Genomic DNA, 22,281 nt, shown 5'->3' on the forward strand with positions numbered 1-22,281 from the left:
TAAAATTTGCCGGAGGCTGCCGGCAGCCTTTGAGCGGCAGTGCCGCATAATATTCTCAACATGATGAAACTATTCATAAAGTCTGCCTAACATTTGATCGTGTTGTCAGTTATAGTTGACTGATGTATGTAAACTTGCCACTAAGGCTGTCAAAGTTAATGGGATAATGACGCAGCAAAGCAAATATGTTTTAACGCCAATAATTTCCTTAAGGCAATTCTTCGGAAGTTGTAACGGACGCAGTTTTAAAGCTAGAGTGAAGATACTGGTATCATATGAAAAAAAAATGTAAGGAATACATTGGTACCAACCATGTCATACTAGCTTGTTGTGAAGGAGGTTAAATAACGCTCCAAATGTGCGCTAAATTTTGGCAAAGAAAAAGTGTCATGGTCAAGGGATCCCTTGACCTCTGACCTCAAGATATTTGAATGAAAATGGGTTCTATGGGTACCCACGAGTCTCCCCTTTACAGACATGCCCACTTTATGATAATCACATGCAGTTTATGGCAAGTCATAGTCAAGTCAGCACACTGACACACTGACAGCTGTTGTTGCCTGTTGGGCTGCTACACCTTCTACGTTGTAAAAGTGAAAGTGAAACTTAAAAGCAACACATTCTAACATGTTGTAAAACTGAATGAAACGTCACGTTTTGAACACAAACAAAAAGGGTTCTTTAGGCAACGAAACTACAACTTCTTTAGGTTTAGGCAACAAAACTACAACTTCTTTAGGTTTAGACAACAAAACTACAACTTCTTTAGGTTTAGGCAACAAAACTACAACTTCTTTAGGTTTAGACAACAAAACTACAACTTCTTATTTCTTTAGGTTTAGGCAACAAAACTACAACTTCTTTAGAAAAAACAAACATTGTGTTTTGGGTTAAATAACTCCAAACAAGGAAGGCAAACTCCAGTCTCCTTGGTGAAAACCCTGTGTTCTGACTTCCACTTCTGCTCCTGTCTTAATTACTACAGTCGCTGTCGTGTTCTTTTATACCTTCTATCGGTGATCTACCATGTGAATAGATGATAAAACCTACTAGTGGGTGTAGTAGGCCCCTATTGACCCACATGTATGGGGCTTATAGTGATTGATAACGCCTATTTAACAGCCTGACAACAGTCTAATCGATTGTTATATCAAACACAAGATTAACATACCCAGAGGCAAACCAACTTGTAAACTCCAAGCAAAGATCAAAGCCTACATCACAAGTTGTAGTGAAAAGTCAGATTTTTTTTTTTTTATTGCATGTGCTGTTTCAAAGCCATCCTTTCATCTCTGGTCTCATCCTCAGGGCTCTCCTCTCCTCAGATAAAAGACAAGAGGAAGGGGCGACGCTGGAGGAATGAGGCTCGTCTTTGCCACATGCCTTCGCCCTTGGCTTTCTCTCTTTTGCCTGCTGCTGCCTGCCAAGGCTCCCTGCTTCAGCCTCTACCCCCTCTTCATCACTTTGGCCATGGCTTGCATTCTCCCCCTCTGCATCCCTCTGTCTATTCATTGCACCATCCCCTCCATCAATGATCCTTTCACAGAGGCAGCAGTGTGGGGTTTGAGCAAGGTTTGCAGCTCTTTCTGAGGAATGCAACTGAGCTGCCTTCATATTAGCAGAGATCTTGAGACTTCTGCCCGGATAGAGCCGCTGTCATGTGTCTTTTCACACCTCACTGGCATTACAATCTATTAAACAGCTCAGATAAGCATTGACATGTTGTTCCTACAGTTCAGTGCAGTCACATGAATCTCTACGAACAAGGATGGCTATCTCCCAGAGGCCCATTAAGATTAGTGGGTCAGCATCTGGGCTTAACCTTGAATTAGTGGGGTCATGGTGATGGCTGGCGATGACTGCACAACAACAAAAAGATATTAATAAGATAAGACAACAATGCTTTAAACAATGCAACAAAGCATTATCTTTCACTGTTATATTTTTCTCATATTCATCCAGTTCCTCTGAAGATAAAACCATGAACATCTCCTGCCCATATTTACCACAGTCTACTTAATATGTTGCATATTTGGCATCATTAACAGTTTCCTTTATTACATTTATTTGTTTATTGAATGTTTTGACCTGTCATGAGACCTCAGGTCATTGACTTGATGAGTCCATGTGACTGCAATTCATTTGTTGGAGCTTGACAGTAGTTTCCGTCCAAATGTTGCGCAATTTGAACCAAATTTACAGAAAGAAGGCAAAAGAAAATGTGAAAGTTTCCGGTTTTAATTGCACATTTTGTTTATAAACTTTTTTCACTTCAACTAAGCCTAAAAACTATTTTGCAATATTTCAACGAGAAGAAGTGGATGTAGTCACTGTGATGTCACCCATTGATTTGTCGACTACGGTTCTGAAGCCTTGAGTTTGTAATTTTGGCCGCCGCCATCTTGTTTTTTTGCAACCAGAAGTGGTTGCACTACTTTTGTTCCCTACCTGTTCCTGGCACTGTACAGTGTGCCATAAGCTCTACTGTTTCCACCCGGTCGGCAATATACTGTAGTTACACCAAATGTCCGGTGGAGGAGAGCTGCTCGCAGCACCGTGGCTCAGTTTAAGATGCGCTCGTCGCACATCTCAGCATCACAGCAAAGCCATCGTGCTGTGGCGCAAGCCATTGGAAGTAACGCGTTTCAGAGCGCAGCGGTGCCGTTGTCGCATTGTATCTGAAAGGGCCTTCAGTGAGTGAGAGAAGGAGAGAGAAATGGAGAGTACTACAAAAAAGAAATACTCAAGCAGGGGCAAAAATGACTGAATGAAGGAAAAATTATGAATATTAGCCTAAGTTCACCCCTGAGGGGCAAATTATTCACTTTACTTTCCTGAGAATTAATTTAATTAAAAGTAGGCCTATTTGACAAAAACATTTTGTTGCAGTGTCTTTATTATTTTGTTATTTTCATTCTTTAAAAGTCACTAAAATAAAGCAAACAAAGTCTCTCAAACTCCCTCAGTTGCAAGGTTAGCAAGTATGAGTGGGGGGTGTGTGAAGTGGATTCTTACCTTGGCCTCACACTTCCTGTGGGTGGCTGTCTTGCATACTATGAAGAATGACAGAAGGGAACGAGAGAGGACAGAAAAAAAACACAACAAAAATGAGTATATGAGTTTAGCAATGTGTTCAACCTGCTCTCTATCGGTCTACGCAACTCTAATTCCCATTTGATTTGATTTCATGTCAATCAGTAAAAATCTTGATATCATCCTGCTATATTACTGTACAAGTGATCTCTGCATCCTATGACTTATAACCTGAAGGGAAACACACACCAAGGTTATGACACATGTCAAAACACCAGTACCTCCTTTTGCACAATCAGAATATGCAACTGTGCTACTTTGCGTCGACATTTGATAAGACTCTAGAAAAGCAGTTATTTTGTCACATTCGTTCCCCAGATTTGTCAGAACGCCGCGTCCGGTGTGCGCTACAGAGATCAAATGCTACGTGACACAACTGGCGTGTGCTGCCTTTGATTCATTCATATGTGACACATCCTACATGACATTCCTTAGCATGTTCTTGTTGGTCCTTTAGAGTTACTTAGTCGTGAGTGACCAAAACTGTGACACCAACAACGACAACACGTAACGGAAACGTTTACCTCTGCAGAAGGAGCCGACGGCGTCGACGTTCTGACGGCACACGCTGCACTGCCGCTTCTTCTTAAAGGTCTTTTCCTTGAAGACGTGGGGCTCTCCTTTCCCCCCCTGCAGACACACAAACACACACACAAGGGAAAATGAGATTCACACTTTAGAAACCCGATACAGGACCAGACGTGGCAACACAGCAGTCTGCGAGGGCAGCCTACTCTCAGAAACAATGCGAGAATCCTCGTTTGACCTTCGTCCAAGAAGTTTAATCCTCCGTCCGCTTCCATCTGACAGGATGAAAACAAGACGCACAAAGAAATTGGACTTCCCCAACTCTTTTCATGAAAGGAAAGAAAGAAGAAAACAAAGTAATGGCTTGTGAGTTTGTGGACTTTAGTAATGAAAGGAGTTCAGAACTGTCAGCTTTAACCTTTGTGTATGACAGAGCAGGGAGCATATATATGTATGTATGTGCACAACTACAACTCCATTCTCTACTCCCTTTGCCTCTTGAACTTCTGTTCTGGTTGTGTAACTGTCTTCCAGTAATAATCCTTGTGGTTCCCGCCCATACCACACTATAATCCTTAGTGTGTGTGTGTGCATTTGTGAGTGTGTGAGAAGGTTTGGGAAAGAGGAAAAGACGAGCAAATGTGTTAGTTTAATTCTTAAAAAAGAGAGTGATGAAAAGCGAAAGTAAAATAAATCAACCCCTTTTTCTTTCTCATGTTCACATTTGTCACACCATGTGTTAACGTCTGTGTTAGGGTGTGTACATCAGTGTGTGTGTGTGTGTGTGTGTGTGTGTGTGTGTGTGTGTGTGTGGTAGGGAACCAATCCCGCCCAGTGCCTCTTTGTTGCCCAACATGGGATCACATCCACAGATGACTGGGCCTGACGTGACTCTGTGGAGGCTTTGAACATGAGAACACTAACAACCCAGGGCTAAGTATGGGGATTGCTTAGCATGTTTTCTTCCATGGATACATAACGGGAGGAGGGAAATGAGTGTGGGGGTGGGGGTGGGCATGTGAAAAAACAGTTTGTGCAATGTCATGCTGAACGGCAGCACACGTAGTCTGGAAACTAGCAGGTATCCAGTCAAAAGTGTGTAGGATTTGTCGACAAATAGTGTTTCTACTCTGTCCATCAACATCATCACCACGAGAAAACAGCGATGTAAGAAGGCTACTCGGTATCCATGTTTCCATAGCTTTGGATAATTAACCTGATACAACACATAAAGGCTTTTTTGTTTCCTCTGTGTGTGCTTTTCCTCCTTGGTAACAAAGAAAGGGTGCTGTTTACACACTTTTTTCCATCATCCTGCCGCTCTGACTCTTTCTTTCTAGGGACCGGACAGTGTTTGGACAGCTGCCTGCCTGGCATCACCCTCTGCCAGCCGTGTTAAGCGGCCGCTGGCCTGCTCCAGTTGCAAGTGTACTATGACCGCAGCACCCTGGATTGGTGGAGGTGGACCGACCGGGTGGGTGGCTCAGCGGCTGCTGGCGGTGGTGGTGGTGGTGGGCTGTTATGTAACATGGTGCGGTCAGAGGATTGACGTCCCTCTTTAAAAGTCATGAATTTTGGAAATTTCTTCTGTTTTCGTTAATCTCCAGTTGACTCAGCATGACTTGGCCCGTTCTCGTTTGCGCTTTTCTCGCAGTAACAAACCAAAGTCCACACAGACTTCATTAAAGTTTCATGTTTTTTCATCTTATCTTGATCCTGTTTTGATGAATCTTTGATTTGGCTCTCCTCCTTTACTACTCCAAGTCCAGCCTTGCCTGAACCCCGAACATAATACATGCCGCTTCGCCTCATGACCAAGTTAACAACCTCATGTATGCCTTGCTCATTAGCTCTGCCTTGACATTTATGCCTAATGACCACATATGTTAGATATATACTGTACTTTGACACACACAGTCACAAAAGAACACCAAACTTCTTCTCGTGTTTTTGTAGATTATAGTAGTATGCCCTCATTCTCTTCTGTGCAATAATCTTGTGAAGTATGTATGTGTGTGTATGTGTAGGCATGCACGAGTATACACATGGGGCCCATGGTGAGTTTAAAAAAGCAGCCAGTTACTGTCAGCTAGAACCGCAGCGGTGATGTGGGCTGAGAGATAAACACATAGATGAGAGGTTGGCAGCATTCTTCCTGTTTCAGACACAATCAAGACCACTATATAGTCCAACCACATGGCAATCATGGTCAGATGGTGATACACCACTCTGCTACTGAATGCTGTATAAGGTCTTAGATGGATTGACAGCAATAATATAAGCTGCTATACTCTGGTTCACGTGAGAGGACAGGATGGTGAGTCTTCACTGATGAAAACCACGTTATATTTCATGCAACCGACATGCAACAGTTGCCTATAGGGGTTAAGGCCCTGACAGGGAACGTTCCCGGTTGGCGTCCGGCTGGGGATCTTTGGCCTTGCTCAGACCTGGCATTAACATGCGTCCTGAGTGATCCTAACACAAGTGGACAGCTTTAAGTACGTCTGTTCACATCTGGCATTAGAATTCCGTCTCCACATGCGTCTCCAGTGACCACTTGTGATCCGACGCCACTTCCCAGCTGTATATGTGAATAAACACGTAGTAAACACATGGCTGATACAGCAGATGTTGTGATGTAATATTACATGAATGTTGGTAGTAATATCCTACATATTTGTGAATTTGGGTACATTTTATTAACATGAACTATGTAGTCTATAGATAAGATATATTTTAATATAATACAGTTGTACTGACAGAATACAGTAGAGCACAGAAGCTGTTTCCATGCTGCTAGGCAGACTAGCCTATGTCGTAACCTTTGTTTTGTTTGTTGAAAAATAGTTAAATTTTAACATTCACATTAGCTAGAGCACAATTGAGTATTTAAAGGTGCTCAATACGGAATTCAGAGCATATCTATTGCCTCCAAACGGCTCTTAACATGGAAACGGCTGAAACGGTGGCTAGCAGCTAGCGGTGCTAACAACGGCAACAGCGCTGACCAGTGCTACAGCGCTACACTTCAACTACAAGCCATGGGTTGGGACAGCGTTATCAGCTGTAACCGCCGTATGAGCGCAGTGCAAAGCGGCGGCCATAAGCTAGCCAGAGGCACAACAGATAGACTCACATACACCAAATGGCATGCGCAGCCGGCCCGGCTACGTAAGCAAAGCACAGAGAAGCTTGGATCATAACACACACAGGGAGAGCGACTTCATTCTCTGCTCAGGTAGCCATTAGTCCACTATATCTTTACATTACAAATAGTTGCTTGCTCCTATATTCATGCTTTGAATTTCGAATTTAGCACCTTTAACATTAACATATGTAATTATCGTAAGAAAGAAAAAGGGATCAAATATTATGATATCAATATTATGTTACGTTAATGCCTATTTCTCTCCTCAAATATTTTCAGAATCATCTTGTAGTGTACTGTTTAGCTGTAAAATGAGAACGTTTGTGACACGGCAGCCATTGTGAAATCTCCGGGAAATCTCTTGAAGGAACGCCAAGTTCCGGTCAGATGACCGGAGCATAGCCAATAGGAACGCTCTCTCTCTGAAATGACCTGTGATTGGTCAAAGTCTCCCGTCACGGGCTAGATTTTTTTAAAGCCTTAAAACAGAGCCATGATGAGGTGAAGAAGTCTCTCAGAACACTTGAATTACAATATGCTGAAAGGTTATTATGGAATTTTTGCCCAATGATGCCAAAAATATACTGCCTACTGCCACTCTAATTAAGGAAAGCAAACTTGGTTAACTACCAAAATCTATCGAAATAACTCTGTTCAGCTTGGGAGTCCAGCAAAAGGAAACCTCAGTGAAGGAGGTTTACAACTTTGAGAGGAGGATTAGAACAGAGGAAGCAGAAAACAGCTGGAAGAGCCTGAGTGTATATAAGCACTAAAAACAACCTGTGATGCTGAGCCCGGTCCCCAGGATAGTAATTACCGTCACCACTGTAATGGATAAAAAACATCGTCCCTTGGTAAAACATGTGTTATTCGGTATTTAGTGAGCTAATAAAGATACCGGTTAGATCATCTCTGTTGCCTGAGAGAAAAGCAGAAGGAAAACATTCAAAATAAGAAAACAAATCGATATATTCACTCATACTGTAAAAAACAACAACATCTGGATCCATCTGCCATCTCTGACAAACCCTCACAAGCACACAGTACATGTGACCATCTGAGCTACAAAGCGTCCACCAGCTGGGACCTGCCTACATTTCCACAGAAGTGACACAAATTGTAAACAGCTACCTTAGACTTCAGGAAGAAAAACCTCTACACACACAAACACTGACTCACGTACAGACGTGTGTCCCTGCAGACCGTCGGTGGAAACAGACAGCCTTACCCTTTCCTCTTCCCGTCCCCGTCCCCGTGTCCACCCCACCCCACCCTTATGCAAGGACAGACCCCACCTCCCCCCTACAACATCAGCTACGCACAATAAGGTCTTTTTCTAATATTTTTAGCTTTCTGGCAGAAAAATGAACCAGGGGTTTCTGGAGTCAAAGAAACGCTTTCTAACCCGAAACCCCTCACCTTCCTCGCCGCACGTCTGCCAGCTGTCACTGAACAGTAGCTGGATTGAACGAGGGAGGGATACAAGAGATGCACACACACAGGCAGAGATTTATGCATACAAATGTCAAAACAAATACACACACACACACACACACACATCACTGGAAACTCTCTTGCTCCTTCCCTCTTCTTTCTCTCTCCAAAAATAGTCTTGATATTTAGACAAAGATGGGCATTGTGTGGGAGTGGTACATTACTGACTACAGGCCTGGATACCGTGACCTCAGCTTCAGCTGCAGATGGTCAGCGAGGGCACACGTCGAAAGAAGCCTTGAGGGGGAAACTCTCGTACTGATTTTGTCCGTAGAAGAACTCTGTGATTGTCACTCATAATGGAACTTCTTTTTCTTTTTCTTTTTTTTTTCAGGCCAAGCACTTTGCACTTTGCTTTGAGTCAGTTCTGCACAGCCAAACGTCTGATCATTTGATCATGCTGACCTATTTCCTATGTGATTCATCTTCTATTGCTTGAATTTGTCTCTGATAACCACCAAGCTAAACTGCATGAAATGAAAACATTTTACATTTTTTTTCTCAAGTCACTGACATGGCTTGCTCTCTCACTGATAAATAGGGCTGTGTATTGGCGAGAATCTGGCGATACGATACGTATCATGATACAGGGGTTACGATTCAATATGTTGTGATATATTGAGATTTTTTAATCTAATTTTAGGAATACTGTCATAGTATAAAGAACACACCACCATATGCATAAAATATGAGTAAAAAAAGTTTACTTTTTTATTTAGATATTTTCCTAAAAGTCCCCAGAAGTGTATGATTCAACTTTTTCCCATGGTCTAGTGTTAAAAAAGTTGCAATAAATAGCAATATCGAATTACAATACTCGTAGAATCGCAATACTTAAAAATCGCAATTCATATCGAATCAGCACCCAAGTATCGTGATAGTATCGAATAGGGATATACAGTAGGTGTATCGTCCCATCCCTGATATGCAGTTGTACTCTGCAACACCTGTAAACAGACTTCAATTTGTAAAAATCAGTTGAGTTCCCCTTTAATCATTTGGTCAACAAATACAGAAAATAGTGGAAAACTCCCATCATAATTTACTCCATAATTTTACAGTACTATAAATATGTTGTTCTAGAGGCTTGGTGATGTAGGGACAACCGGGAACATGCTAGCACTAGTCAGCCACAAAAGCTCTCTAGGTTTCTTTCTCTTTTCGCTGTACTGGGCCGTTTATTCCCTCCCTGGTATTTGTTCTCAGGCCATCATTTCATTCATCAAAGAGTTATTGAATGACAAAAAGTTCTCCTTCTCCTCACTGATATTTAGCAAGCTTGTTAGCTCAGTTTCTAATGGGACAATGATTTCATACAGTTTATTCAAAAGATGTGTTTGTAACAGTCCAAAACCTAAAGATATCTAGTTTACATGAATCCCCTGACCAAAATATATTATATTTAGCAAAGCAGCTTTTCTCATTGACAATCACATACTTAGTCTCCTGCAATAACAGGAAACATTCTTCGGTCCTTGACTCTCAGTTTCAATGGAAATGCCCCGAGTCTCCTTTTTGTGACAGGAATGTTTAATATCAATCAGAAATGGACAACAAGCCAACAGTTTGCAATGTCTGATTACTCCCCTGTGTTTTATGCACTACAACACACACACAGTGGTGTGTTTGAGACTTCTTGTGTACTTAAATCCCACCCTCCGCCCTCCATTGAGAGTGTCTCACAAGGGTCTGGGTATCCGGGTTCCTGCATCATTTGTTGGCATCACATTCAGCGTGTGTGTTAATACATGAGTCAATTCATTTGTATATGTGTGTGTGTTCGAAGGGTGGGACAAGCAGTGGAAGGAACAGGGACGGCCTGTTCCCGAGGTGAGGTCAGAGTGCCGCCATGATACACTTCCGTTCCGTAGGACTCCTGCTGCTAACACACACACACACACACATAGAGAATGGTCTCATTGCTCCAGCAGCACCACCAACACCCCCTGCTGCAGTTGTTGATATTTACTGGCAAAATGCACCTCACATCTGTTTTGCCTCAAAATGTAACCCCTGTACTGTGAAGTGGCCTCAGAAATTGGATGACATCATCAAGGGATGATGTTTAAGTGATGGTGAAGTGTTAGTTTGGACCAGATCTGATCTGATTGCAGCCTCAGACTATAGACTGTACTGTATGTAAGAAGTGGACGTAGCGGACTTGAGTCTCAGCATTTTGGCCATCGCCATCTTGGTTTTTGCCCGTCGCCATCTTGGTTTTTGCAACCAGAAGTGACACGAGAGGGTGGAGCTACGTACAACTGAACGCTGAATAAGACATTTACAGGCGACCAAAATGTCACACTTAACTTTCAGGAACTGTAAACACACTGTGAAAGGGTTAAAGACTTTACGTCACAAAAAACATCCAAACCAGACAACGCTGTGGTAGCGACCTGTCAATCACAAGGTAGCCCCGCCCCAAAGCATGCTTTATCAGACGATAAAATAGGCATTTTACTTTAAATGGGAACATAATTTACTAAATGAACATCATGCTGTATCTAGGAAGACTTGAAACTAGTGATTGAGACCATAAACTCATGTTTACAGTGTTTACTGAGGTAATAAATCAAGTGAGAAGTAGGCTCATTTTCTCATAGACTTCTATTCAATCAGACTTCTTTTTGCAACCAGAGGAGTCGCCCCCTGCTGGCTATTGGAAAGAACGCAGGTTTGAGGCACTTCTGCATTGGCTTCACTTTTCAGACCCGTGAGGTTGCCCCTTGACTCACAGAAGAAATTCCGTTCCAAGGAAACTTGTCGCTGCTCTTGCTGGACTATAATGCAAATCATTTACATCCATTCTGTTTTATTGCTGCAGGGTTTTCCAGGTGAGAGTGAATGGCTGCTACTGTAGATTTGAACTCAGTGTAACTGCATCTGGCACAAGGGAATGTGAACCAGACTCTGTTTCAGCCTCTCGGCCTGGCGGCGAACAGGGAGCATCCCAAGTAAACACATCAAACTCAGTTACACCCAATACTTTCAAATATAGAATACCTTCTGTACACTGAGTATAACAACATCTGATCAAAATCTACATTACTTATGGTTCACATAAGGGGACATATTGCTAACGACCACACTGTTATCAGGAGAGGAAAGGTTGGAGAGGTTGGACAATGTTATCTTGTTGTTAATGCGTAGCTGTTTTCCTCGTGTCGCAAAGCAGGATAGGAGTTCTGACAAGGGATCATGATACGGAGCCAACACTAATTGTCGGATGTACGAGCCACACAACAGCCATTAATCAGTGTAGGCATGCATACTTACAGTATGGTTACTACACCGAGTTTGATCATGCACACATTATGACAGATTTTTGTTGACAGCATTCTTTTAGTCAACTCGTTCTCATGATGTGCCCTTGGGAAAACTGTACATTGCACACGCTCAACCATAGCTTGTCATCACAATCTGACAAGGCTGGAAGCAACAAATCAATTGTGTAAGTCAAGCCTACTTTTCTTTAACAAGCACGCACAGTTTTTGACCAAATTGCAACTCAACTATTTGGGAACATTTTTGTCAGGGCTGTCGAAGTTAACGCGATAACGCATTAACAAATTTGTTTTATCTAGAGTGAAGATACTGGTATCATATGAAACAAGAAAACCTAAAGAATCCATTGGTACCAACCATGTCATACTAGCTTGTCATGAAGGAGGTTTAATAACGCTCCAAACTTACACAAATTTTTGGCGAGGAAAATCTGGCATGGTCATTTTGTAAGGGGTCTCTTGACCTCTGATCTCAAGATATGTGAATGAAAATGGGTTCTATGGGTACCCACGAGTCTCCACTTTGCAGACATGCCCACTTTATGATAATCACATGCAGTTTGGGGCAAGTCATAGCCAAGTCAGCACACTGACACACTGACAGCTGTTGTTGCCTGTTGGGCTGCAGTTTGCCATGTTATGATTTGACCATATTTTTTATGCTACATGCAGTACCTGTGAGGATTTCTGGACAATATCTGTCATTGTTTTGTGTTATTAATTTGATTTCCAATAATAAATATATACATACATTTGCATAAAGCATATTCGCCCACTCCCGTGTTGATAAGAGTATTAAATACTTGAAAAGTCTATTAAAAAACATAAAAATATTTTTATTATTATTATTATTAATATTTTTTTTAAATTTATTTTATTTTTCATTATTTTATTTTATTTTATTTTATGCTTGTTTTTTTGTATCTGGGGTTGATATGTTTCAGTCTGTCGGTAGATGTTACCTTTTTATTTGTGATGAAAATTTTAAAAAGTAACTAAAAAAACAGTCAAGGCTAAATGTGCAATCCCCTGTTAAGTCATTTTACCATTTACAATGTTATTGTTGTTACAAAACCTGGGATTATATGTGTGGATTTTACATTATAAACCAAACAACATCAAACAAACAGACAAAAAGACCATAAATAAATAAATAATAATGAATATATTAGTTTTGAAGCATGTAGGCATATTAGAAAGACATTAAATATCAATATAAAGAGCTACACCCACTGGGGCTTATAGGTGTCCCACTTTAAGGCAACACACCCTAAAATTATTCCAAATACTTTAAGATTGGCTTTTAAAGCTGAAGTAGACGAGATTGGAGCAAATATGATTAAGAAAAGTTATTTTAATAAAATATGTCCTCCGGTGCTCCTAACGACATCTGCAAGATTTCACAGACCGGGGTAAAACAAGCAGTAAGAGCTGATCTGAGGTCTGCTGTCCAGCTGCCGTCTGAGAGCCGGCTGTCAATCGCTCGCGAACTCCGAGCAACCGGTCAAACTAGGCAGCGCTGATCAAATATGAATCAATATTATGTTAGTTAATGCCTATTTTTATTTTATCTAGCTGTAAAATGAGAAAGTTTGTGATGCGGCAGTCATTGTAAAATCTGTTGAAGAAACGCCAAGTTCCGTTCACATGACCGGAGCACAGCCAATAGGAACGCCTTCTCTCTCTTAAATGACCTGTGATTGGTCAAAGTCTCCAGTCAGAGTCCGATTTTTTAAAGCCTGAAAACAGAGCCATGAGGAGGTGCAGAAGTCTAGTTATCTCTCAGAACACTTGAATTACAATATGCTGAAAGGTTATTATGGGATTTTTGCCCAATTATGCCAAAAGCATATTCTGCCTACTGACGCTTTAATGAAACTATTGATATTATTATGTGAAAGACATCAGAGAAACATATGACTCCATAAAAGAATACATCATGCCCATAAATAAAAAAATGTTGGTTTTATTCTGATGTTTATTCTGATGCACATGCGCTCATGAGAAACACACTAACATGACTTTGCGACATTAACAATAACTGACTGGCGCTGACGCAGTAAGGGGGGGGCTTATTAATGCATCATATGACTCTATTCAGAACACTTTATGTCACTTTAATGAAGTGTGACGCATCGAGCAAATTCTCTGAGAACCAGTTTAGTCTCCATGTTTGTGATAATAGTGAAATAACAACAACATGTAATCTGTGTATAACTGTGAATAAGCAGACAGCTCATACAACATGATTTCTCTCCAGAAGACAGATTGACTCAGTGCGCAACTGCACAGCCAACACATGAAAACTCAGCATCACACATCCAACATCCAAAACTCCTTCAAAATCTCTGTTAGTTAACTTTCAATGACCGATCACTGAAATCTTAGACAAACACTACCAGACACCAACTTTCTCTCCAGGTTTATAGACGTTATGAACTTACCTTGTTCATTTTCCCGCTAATCATATTCCCTGGTTTAAGAGCTGCCCCTCATTCTGAGAGCAGACCATCAGTAACATGGCCTGCCTCTGAGATCACTTGTTTTCTTTACTCTGGTCCACCCTCCTCACAGAGACTAGCTGGGTGGAGCTACACGCAGCTAAAGAGCATGGTGGAGTACTATTACTGGAATCTCACCCTGTGATTGGTCGTTTTCTGGAGGGGAGCGTAGGGATACTCGATCAGGATTGGCTGAATTAAACACTAGAATATTCCTTAGAAAAACCTCTGGTGTGATGGAGGTGATTCATCCCTCTTCAAAGGCTCTAGTATTAGTTTCATCACATAGATCACATGACTTTACAGTATCCCTAAATACATTAAATGATGTTGCTGTTCAATATTATGGTCATAAGTAATTTAAAAATAAAAAATGTAAATCACTGTAATTAAATAACCACAGAATCAGCCCTTTCCTTCATAACAAGGTCAAAATGATGGTGGATCTGGGTGTGACTTGGTCCAAAAAAATCAAAGAGGCATTAAACCTTGGCATGTAAACAAACAAACGTGGCTAACACCCACATACTGAGGCATTTTAATTATGGGCCTCATGTGCACGAGGTGGCTCTAGGCCTCCTCCTCTCCTCCTACAGTATACACCACCATTATTACATGTGTAACAGACATGTTTATGTCAACAAATAGCACATGAACTTAATGCAGTCTGAACAAAATGTATGTTAGGCCTATATATTAGGGCTGTCAAATATTTAATCACGATTAATCACAAACTAAGAACACATTTTTTTATTCGTTCAAAATGTACCTTAAAGGGAGATTTGTCAAGTATTTAATACTCTTATCAACATGGGAGTGGGTAAATATGCTTGCTTTATGCAAATGTATGTAGAATTTTACCAACTGTAGTGTTTGTGCTGTTGCACTGCTACCATTTGGAGGGACAGAGTGTTTCAGACATGTATCCATTATTTTCGCTTCTCTGATCACTTGCTGACAGAACCAGAAGGTTACTGAATCAGCATCTCACCAATTTCAAGTGATACTTATTTTACCCCTTAAAGCTGAAGCAGGTGAGATTAAAGCAAATACGATTAAAAAAAAAAAACAGTCACTATGTCATGACAGTAGTACATCAAACAGGTAACCTGAAAAAAATCATGTTCCTCTGGCATCTGCAAGATTTCACAGACCGGAGGAAAACAAGCAATCAGAGCTGTTCTGAGGTCTGCTGTCCACCTGCTGTCTATGAGAGCCGGCTGACAGTCACTCGCGAACTCCAACTAAACGTTCAAACTAAGCAGCGCTGATCAAATATGAATCAATATTCTGTTACTGTAATGCCTATTTCTCGCCTCAAATGTTTTCAGAATCATCTTGTAGTGCACGGTTTAGCTGTAAAATGAGAAAGTTTGTGACACGTCCGCCATGTTGAGATGTGTGGAAGGAACACCAAGCTCCAGTCACAGCCAATAGGGACGCTCTGATGACATGTGATTGGCCAAAGTCTCCCGTCAAAGGCTTTAAAGCCTGAAAACAGAGCCATGAGGAGGTGCAGAAGTCTAGTTTTCTCTCAGAACACTTGAATTACAATATGCTGAAAGGTTATTATGGCATTTTTGCCCAATGATACCAAAAATATACTGCCTACTGAAGCTTTAACACAAATATATAGATTTTATGATAAGTTTTATGTTCATTTTTTTTTTTTAAATAAACCTGACCTGATCTACCCCACGATCTGTCCACGTACCCTCCGGTAACTGGTGGTGGGAATCACTGTTCAAAAGGCCCCCTCCTCATTTTGGGCTCTGTGCAGTCAGCACCCGTAATCTCTCACAATATACCCTCCCAACACACACAAACAGATGTGCCTTGATGAACATCTGCACTGAGACAGCTGTGGAGTAGTGAGCTAGTGAGTTAGTAGCAGCATCTAGTGGTGAAATAAGAGAATTGCACCAGGTGAGGTATCTCTTGATGTGAATCCCCTTTGTAATGTTTCTTTAAACATAACTTCTGTAGCTGATGAGTCTCAGGAAAAATGTTCATACCCTTCCTCACCTAACAAACATTATCATCAGTAATACATAGAGCACCTACTGTAGCTCTGTGATACTGTGAATGGAGATGCGGTGTTTGAAATTAGACTGAAAACATGAATAAGACAAAACCAGTCTAAGCTGGTTAACTATAATCCAAACAAGCAAAACATTCTTGCATCAAACATGGTGATATACATCTTTGATTCCTTGCCAAACTCTCTGTATATGCTTATGGTTGCAATTATACTCTATATGTGCCCATGTGTGCATCATTCTTTTTGATTCGCCTGTCTTAAATTGTTAGCCCATAATATTCCACAGCCTCAGACTCCTGATGCACAGAGCATTATTTCTCCCTGCTGCCTCTTCAGTCTCTTAGTCACTTCCATATGTGTTAGATTGATTTACAGGTACAGCATATCCCCACCAATCAATCAATCGATCAATCAATCAATCAAACTTTATTAATATAGCACCTTTCAAACAAGTCAAATGCAGTTCAAAGTGCTGGACAGACAATTGTGTTAAAAATGGATTTAGAGACTAATGCACACCAAAAAACCAATATAAAAGTTAATTGAATAAGAAAACAGTAACAGATGGGTATCTAAGATAATAAAAGCGAAATAAAATACAAGGAAATAAAAATAACAATAAAAATAAATGATGAAACTACACAAAATAAGCAGATTGAATTAAAATAATGACATTTTTAATAAAATAAAATAGAATAAAAGAGATAATAATGATCAGCAATAAAATGATGATTCAACAAAATAGAGTAAAATAAACACTTTAATGATGATGATAAATAAAATAAGTATAAACAATAAAAAAACATAAAATTATAAAACACTACATAAAAGCCAGACTAAATGGATTGGTTTTTAGTTTACGTTTAAAAATATCAATATTTTCAGCTCCTCTCAGTCCCTCTGGGAGGTCGTTCCAGCGGCTGAAAGCAGCATCACCACATGTTTTTGTTCTGCTTTGTGGAACAACTAAAAGAGAAGAACCGGAGGATCCGAGAGGGGCTTCCTGCATGTTTCATAAACCAAAAGCATTTCTGCAAGGTAGTCTGGTGCAAGGCCATTTAGTGTAAACTAATAAAATAATTTTAAAATCTACCAGGTAACCAGTGTAAAGACTTTAAAATCAAGCGTAATGTGTGCTCTCCTTTTGGTTTTAGTCAGCACTTGTGCAGCAGAATCTTGAATTAATTGTAGCTGATTTATTGTATTCTTTGGTAGAACAGAAAGGAGAGCGTTACAATAGTCAAGCCTGCTAGTTCTAAAATCGTGCATCAGTCTCTCTGTGTTGCTCAGAGAGAGAAAATCTGTGAATCAGTGAATCAATCAGTGAGAACGTGACTGTGAGTCAGAACGTATATAAATGCAATGCCCCCCAATACAACACGTGCAGTAATGCAGTCCACTCCTTACGCTCATAGCCCAAGAATTTCCGGTTCATGACAGAAAAAAAGGAGGACTGATAGATTTGGGGGGGTTTAATTGTTGGTGGAATTTTCAGCTCCCTTTCTTTTGGATCATGGCAGGGTGAGGGGAGGGAAAGAGGTGATGAAGAGGGGGGGAGAGATGGATTAAGAGAAGCAGAGAACAAAGGTGAAAAAGGTAATAGGGAGGTAAGGTGGGGTGTATGGGGAGGCCACATGCAACACAAAAAAAATACAGAGGGACCATGTGAGACAGGAAGCTGGTGCTTCGGATTGGAATGAGGGGGTGAGTCAGTGAGTAAAGTGGGGGAGGGTCGTGTTAGGAGAAAGATGGGGATGAGGAAAGAGGGGGACGCTTTTGCAGAAACATTGAATATAATCCAGATTCAAGCTTTCTCTGCACTAAATGACCACAGTGGACAACATAATGCAAGGTGTTTTTTTTCTAGTCCATCTATTTAGACTTTAGAGTGTTGAGGAAGTGGAAGGACTTGGATCACGCTTGTAGGTAAATGAGAAAGAGGGGAACGAAACACGGGCCAAGAGGAAACGAGGGGAGGAGGAGGCTAGAAAAGGGGGCCGTGTAGCTTTGACGGAGGATTGTGTAGGACAGCACTAAGCCAAAGACTGATAAGGTGCAGCTGTTGAAGGAGCGAAAGCGCGAGAAAGCAGTGGGTGAGATGCTGATGACACAGTCGAGCACATGTTCACATTTATTGTGCCAATGAGTTCAATAAAATCCTTTCAGTCAGCTCGGGTGCTCGGTCCCAACGACATTTTTTCGAAACTTGGGGAAACATAAAGTTGGACATTTCTGACTAGAAAAAGAAAATATACCGTACATAGTTCACTGTGAGGTGTTTCTTTTAAGGGTGGTGCTGGGACTGCACATGCAGGAAATGGTTTATGTCTTTCCCTTTTCCCCTCGATCGGCTTTCATGTTGCGTGCCCGCTACACGCAACAACAAGCATTCCTCAAATCCTGCTCGGAGTTTGGGACAGATCATTGTTTTCAAGCCGCAGGAATCTAGTGAGCCACCCCCCGAGTCTGGGGTTTAAGTAGGAATTCATCTTTTTTCTGACGTGCAGGAGTGTGAGAATCACTTCTGTTTCTATTCTATTCTACTCTGTTTTATTCTGGACGTTGTGGGGGGGGGAGGGGTCTATATTTAACCCTAACCGGTCAGTGTTCCTTCCTGTGTTGGGTGTGTGTTTGTAGTGAATGCCTGTGGCTCAAGGCCTCTGTATCGGTCATGGCCAATCTAAACTTTGTTGCTCATAAGAAATTACAGGGACGCTAGACAAATACATATAAACCCGCTGTCACAGTGCCAGGTCTCTTTGTATTTCTAGAGTCAACAACACTCACAAAAAAGAGCAGAACTAGTGGGTTTACAAATTTGACTTTGTATCCTCAGTGGTGACGAACAGCGGCTTCAAAGAGTAGAATGAACTTCAATTTTATCGATCACTAGCATTATAAACAGCTACCAGTGAGCTTGGCAAGCTTAGAAGCCAGAACACTTCCTGTAGAGTTAGGGACAAAGCACTACTACCAAATAACGTATATTGCTAAGAAGTGAATGTCAATTGTTTGTTCCATTGCAACGTCTGCGCCCAGCAGCAGAGCTACGCCTCCGCCATTTTGGACTGAAAGCGCCATGTAAACGTCCGCCTGTAAAGTACCGTACAAAAGTATAACAAAATTATTTCTATTCTATTGTCATCATTTTAATGTCTCTACCAAAATGGCCTTTGTTGCACACTAAAAATATTATATATATGCATACTATTATAACTATTTACTTACTTACTTATTTATTTATTAAACTTTTTGCCCGCTAGCTTCCCAGAGGAGCATAAAGTGAGCGATGAACATAAATAAAAGTTAGAAAAATCCAGCACACAGATTTTGAGAGCAATCTCAAAACCTTTCATGTCAAGGATCCAAAGTGGACGTCCAATAGACCACTGACCATGGATGTATAAGAGGTTGTGTCCTGTGCTTTTGCCCTGTGTGTTAGTAAATAACCTACAACTCCATTAAATTCTGTTGACGATACAATTTTGATTAATTGTGCAGCCCTACACCAAAGTCATTAAGATTAATTGTCTGGGCACCATGGATATTATGTACTGAATCTTATGGCAATCGATATCGATATATGTAGTCGATATTTCAGTCTGGACCAAAATGGTGAACCGACTGACAATACTATTTCTAGAGCCTTGCTGCTAAAAAGATCCTGTCATTCCACGGCAAGGAAGGCTGTGTGAGAGTATGGTCTGTTTGGGATCATAACACACAATAGAACAGATCAGAAAAATCATTTTAGTGGCAGTTTCATAACCTCTGTCCGAGGCTTGTTTAATTGGTCCCTCATGAATTCTGCATCATTCACCAGGGCTCTGTGCTTTATTTTTTAAAGAGAACCATATGAACTATTGTGTCTCTCTGCCAGAAACAGTTTATCTCGAGGATCCATTTTTAGAAGGTTGTTTATTGATGTTCAGCTACTCTCCATCATCAAGAACCATTGGACAGTGAAGCATTGAGGCGTATTCTGAGAGCACAAAATGAGAATATGAAATGATAAAAAGCTGTGGGTAATCCAATAATTAGCTACAAGTGAATAATGAAAGATCCATCATTTGTGATATGACACCAATATTTGCACAAAGCATTAATGACACTGAAGGATGTGTTTCGGTCTGCAAATGGCAAACCTGTACAGCTCTTCAGTAGCCTATAGGGTGATCCCAACAAACCAAATGTGGGACAAAGAGTATGTTTGTGTGGGACAATGTGGGTTCAATGTGGGACACGTTACCAAGGCTGAGAGGTAGTCTACAATTTTGATATAATGTCTATCTAACTTAAAGATAGGGTCGACGATGTTGGAAAGCTAGCATCATTTGAAAGTAGCATCGCCTCAGGAGCTCCGTCTAAACCGCTACCTCATGACGAGTAACCACGGCAGTGCTACTTTTTGCTGAGTTTTCTCTTCCATTCTCCAGTAAACGTGCGGCGGTGACGTGCTTTGAGTTCAGGCTGGTGCACGCCAAGGGTAGAGTACAAGCAGGGAGGCAGAGAGGCATCTGATTGGTTCTTTCCAAGCGGACCGCGAGGCAGTGATTGGTAGACGTTTTTACAGGATTACAGCAGCTACAGATGACGGCTCTTTTCCGGTCCTTTTTCAGAGGTCATAAGAAATGGATCGCTGTCGGAGTGTAAAGACCATTTCCACCAATATAACAAATAGTGTATACTAGATAACATCGCCGACCCTGCCTTTAAATAATAAATATTTCTATTCTGCCCCTTATCTTGTAACATCTCTACGCTTTGCCGGAATGCATCCTCAGATTGGCACATCTCTTTCTGAGTCGCGCGTTTCTTGTAAGACTCGCTTCATGTCGTATTCCCCCCTGTGTGTGAAACTGAAAAATAACTGGCAAATTTCACAAACAAATCTGAGAATCGCCTTCTACTAGCTTATAAATACTTAATAAATAGTTTCACAGTCTTTAGTTTCCATCATATTCCGCCTAAATCTACATAGCTTGTGACTTTGCGGTGATAGCATATGGCATAGCGTAGCAAAGACGGTGGAAATGTTAACCTGCACTTGACCCACGTGTGCGCAGTTTGACAGCAAACACAGTGCCGTGATGACAACCTTCCCTGTTTTCTTCACAGCCATTGGATAAAAGCCAGATTTTTAAAAAAAAAAGCGTCTGTCCTGCAGCGGTTTGACTTTCGAAAACTAGAGCCGATAAAAATGTGGGACATCGTCTCAATATGTGGGACGTGGGACAAGGGATAAAAATGCTGTGCAGTCCCTCGTAAAGTGGGACACCTGGTCACCCTACTTCAGCGCAGTAGTTGAAGAAACAGTTAATATACTGCATGATATTTTTGAAAAAAATGTCTCAGAATGATACAATCTCTCATAAGTGAATGAAAAAAGTCAAACGTGGTCCTGACATTACAGCAGCAAATTATGTAATCACACTGAGAGCAGCATGTGGAACATCATTTTTCTGTTTCCAGGAAGTACTTGGCATGAGTCTGATGTTTGTGTATATATATGTAATTAAAGCCAAGTCACAGTCTGGTCAGGATCGCACTAACAGTTGCATCGTCTCACACTTGCGACTGTCAACAGATCCGTGGAAAACAACCATGAAATGATTAAAAAAAGACACGCACAGTTCATGAAAACAATGACCATAAATAGATGAGACAACATCTCCTCCTGTAGGATGATCAGTGGGATCTAACTGGTTCCCACACCCCTGTAGTGGGGTCAGTCACTGCAGGATGACGTCGTCCAGAGGGCTCCACATTCCCACGATGCTCAACATGTGATATGGAGCCACTGGGACTGTGGTGCAACCAAGCATGCACGCACACACAGAAAACAAGCCCAGATGGAAGACATGCACATTTAGAAAAGGCAAACACACTTCGATAATTCACACATCTGTATACGAAAGCCACAGAGACTCAAGTCTGTATGTAATTCCATGTGATGTAAACTTGTGGACAGAGGTCAGGGTTCTCAATGTTCTCTTGATATTAAGACGGCCAGCTAGCCTGCCTCTGTTTACATGATGGTAATTTCCCAGCAGTGCTGAGGGCCTTCACAACAGTGCCATTGTATCTGCACAGATGTGACCTCAGCTCGGAGATGCCATCGTCATCCACATTATCTTGTCAAATAAGACAAACACACACACACACACACACACACACACACACACACAC

The 22,281-nt window shown here is 41.2% G+C and overlaps 1 protein-coding gene across 3 annotated transcripts in view; it reads right to left on the minus strand.

Annotated features, from left to right (window-relative positions):
* The window catches only part of tns2a (tensin 2a), a 68,299-nt gene that overhangs the window by 42,167 nt on the left and 3,851 nt on the right, over nt 1–22,281 (minus strand). For 2 of the 3 annotated variants that reach the window (XM_074642967.1, XM_074642966.1), the window contains exons 2-3: nt 3,618–3,723; nt 3,016–3,053 (exon numbers count right to left, since the gene is read on the minus strand). In XM_074642967.1, the coding sequence (XP_074499068.1) occupies nt 3,016–3,053; nt 3,618–3,723 (144 nt within the window). Of the gene's footprint in view, nt 1–3,015; nt 3,054–3,617; nt 3,724–13,994; nt 14,149–22,281 lie in introns of those variants that run through there. The other variant, XM_074642968.1, reaches the window with a different exon arrangement.

This window comes from Sebastes fasciatus, chromosome 8 (assembly GCF_043250625.1).
Source record: "Sebastes fasciatus isolate fSebFas1 chromosome 8, fSebFas1.pri, whole genome shotgun sequence".
Classification (NCBI taxonomy): Eukaryota; Metazoa; Chordata; class Actinopteri; order Perciformes; family Sebastidae; genus Sebastes; species Sebastes fasciatus.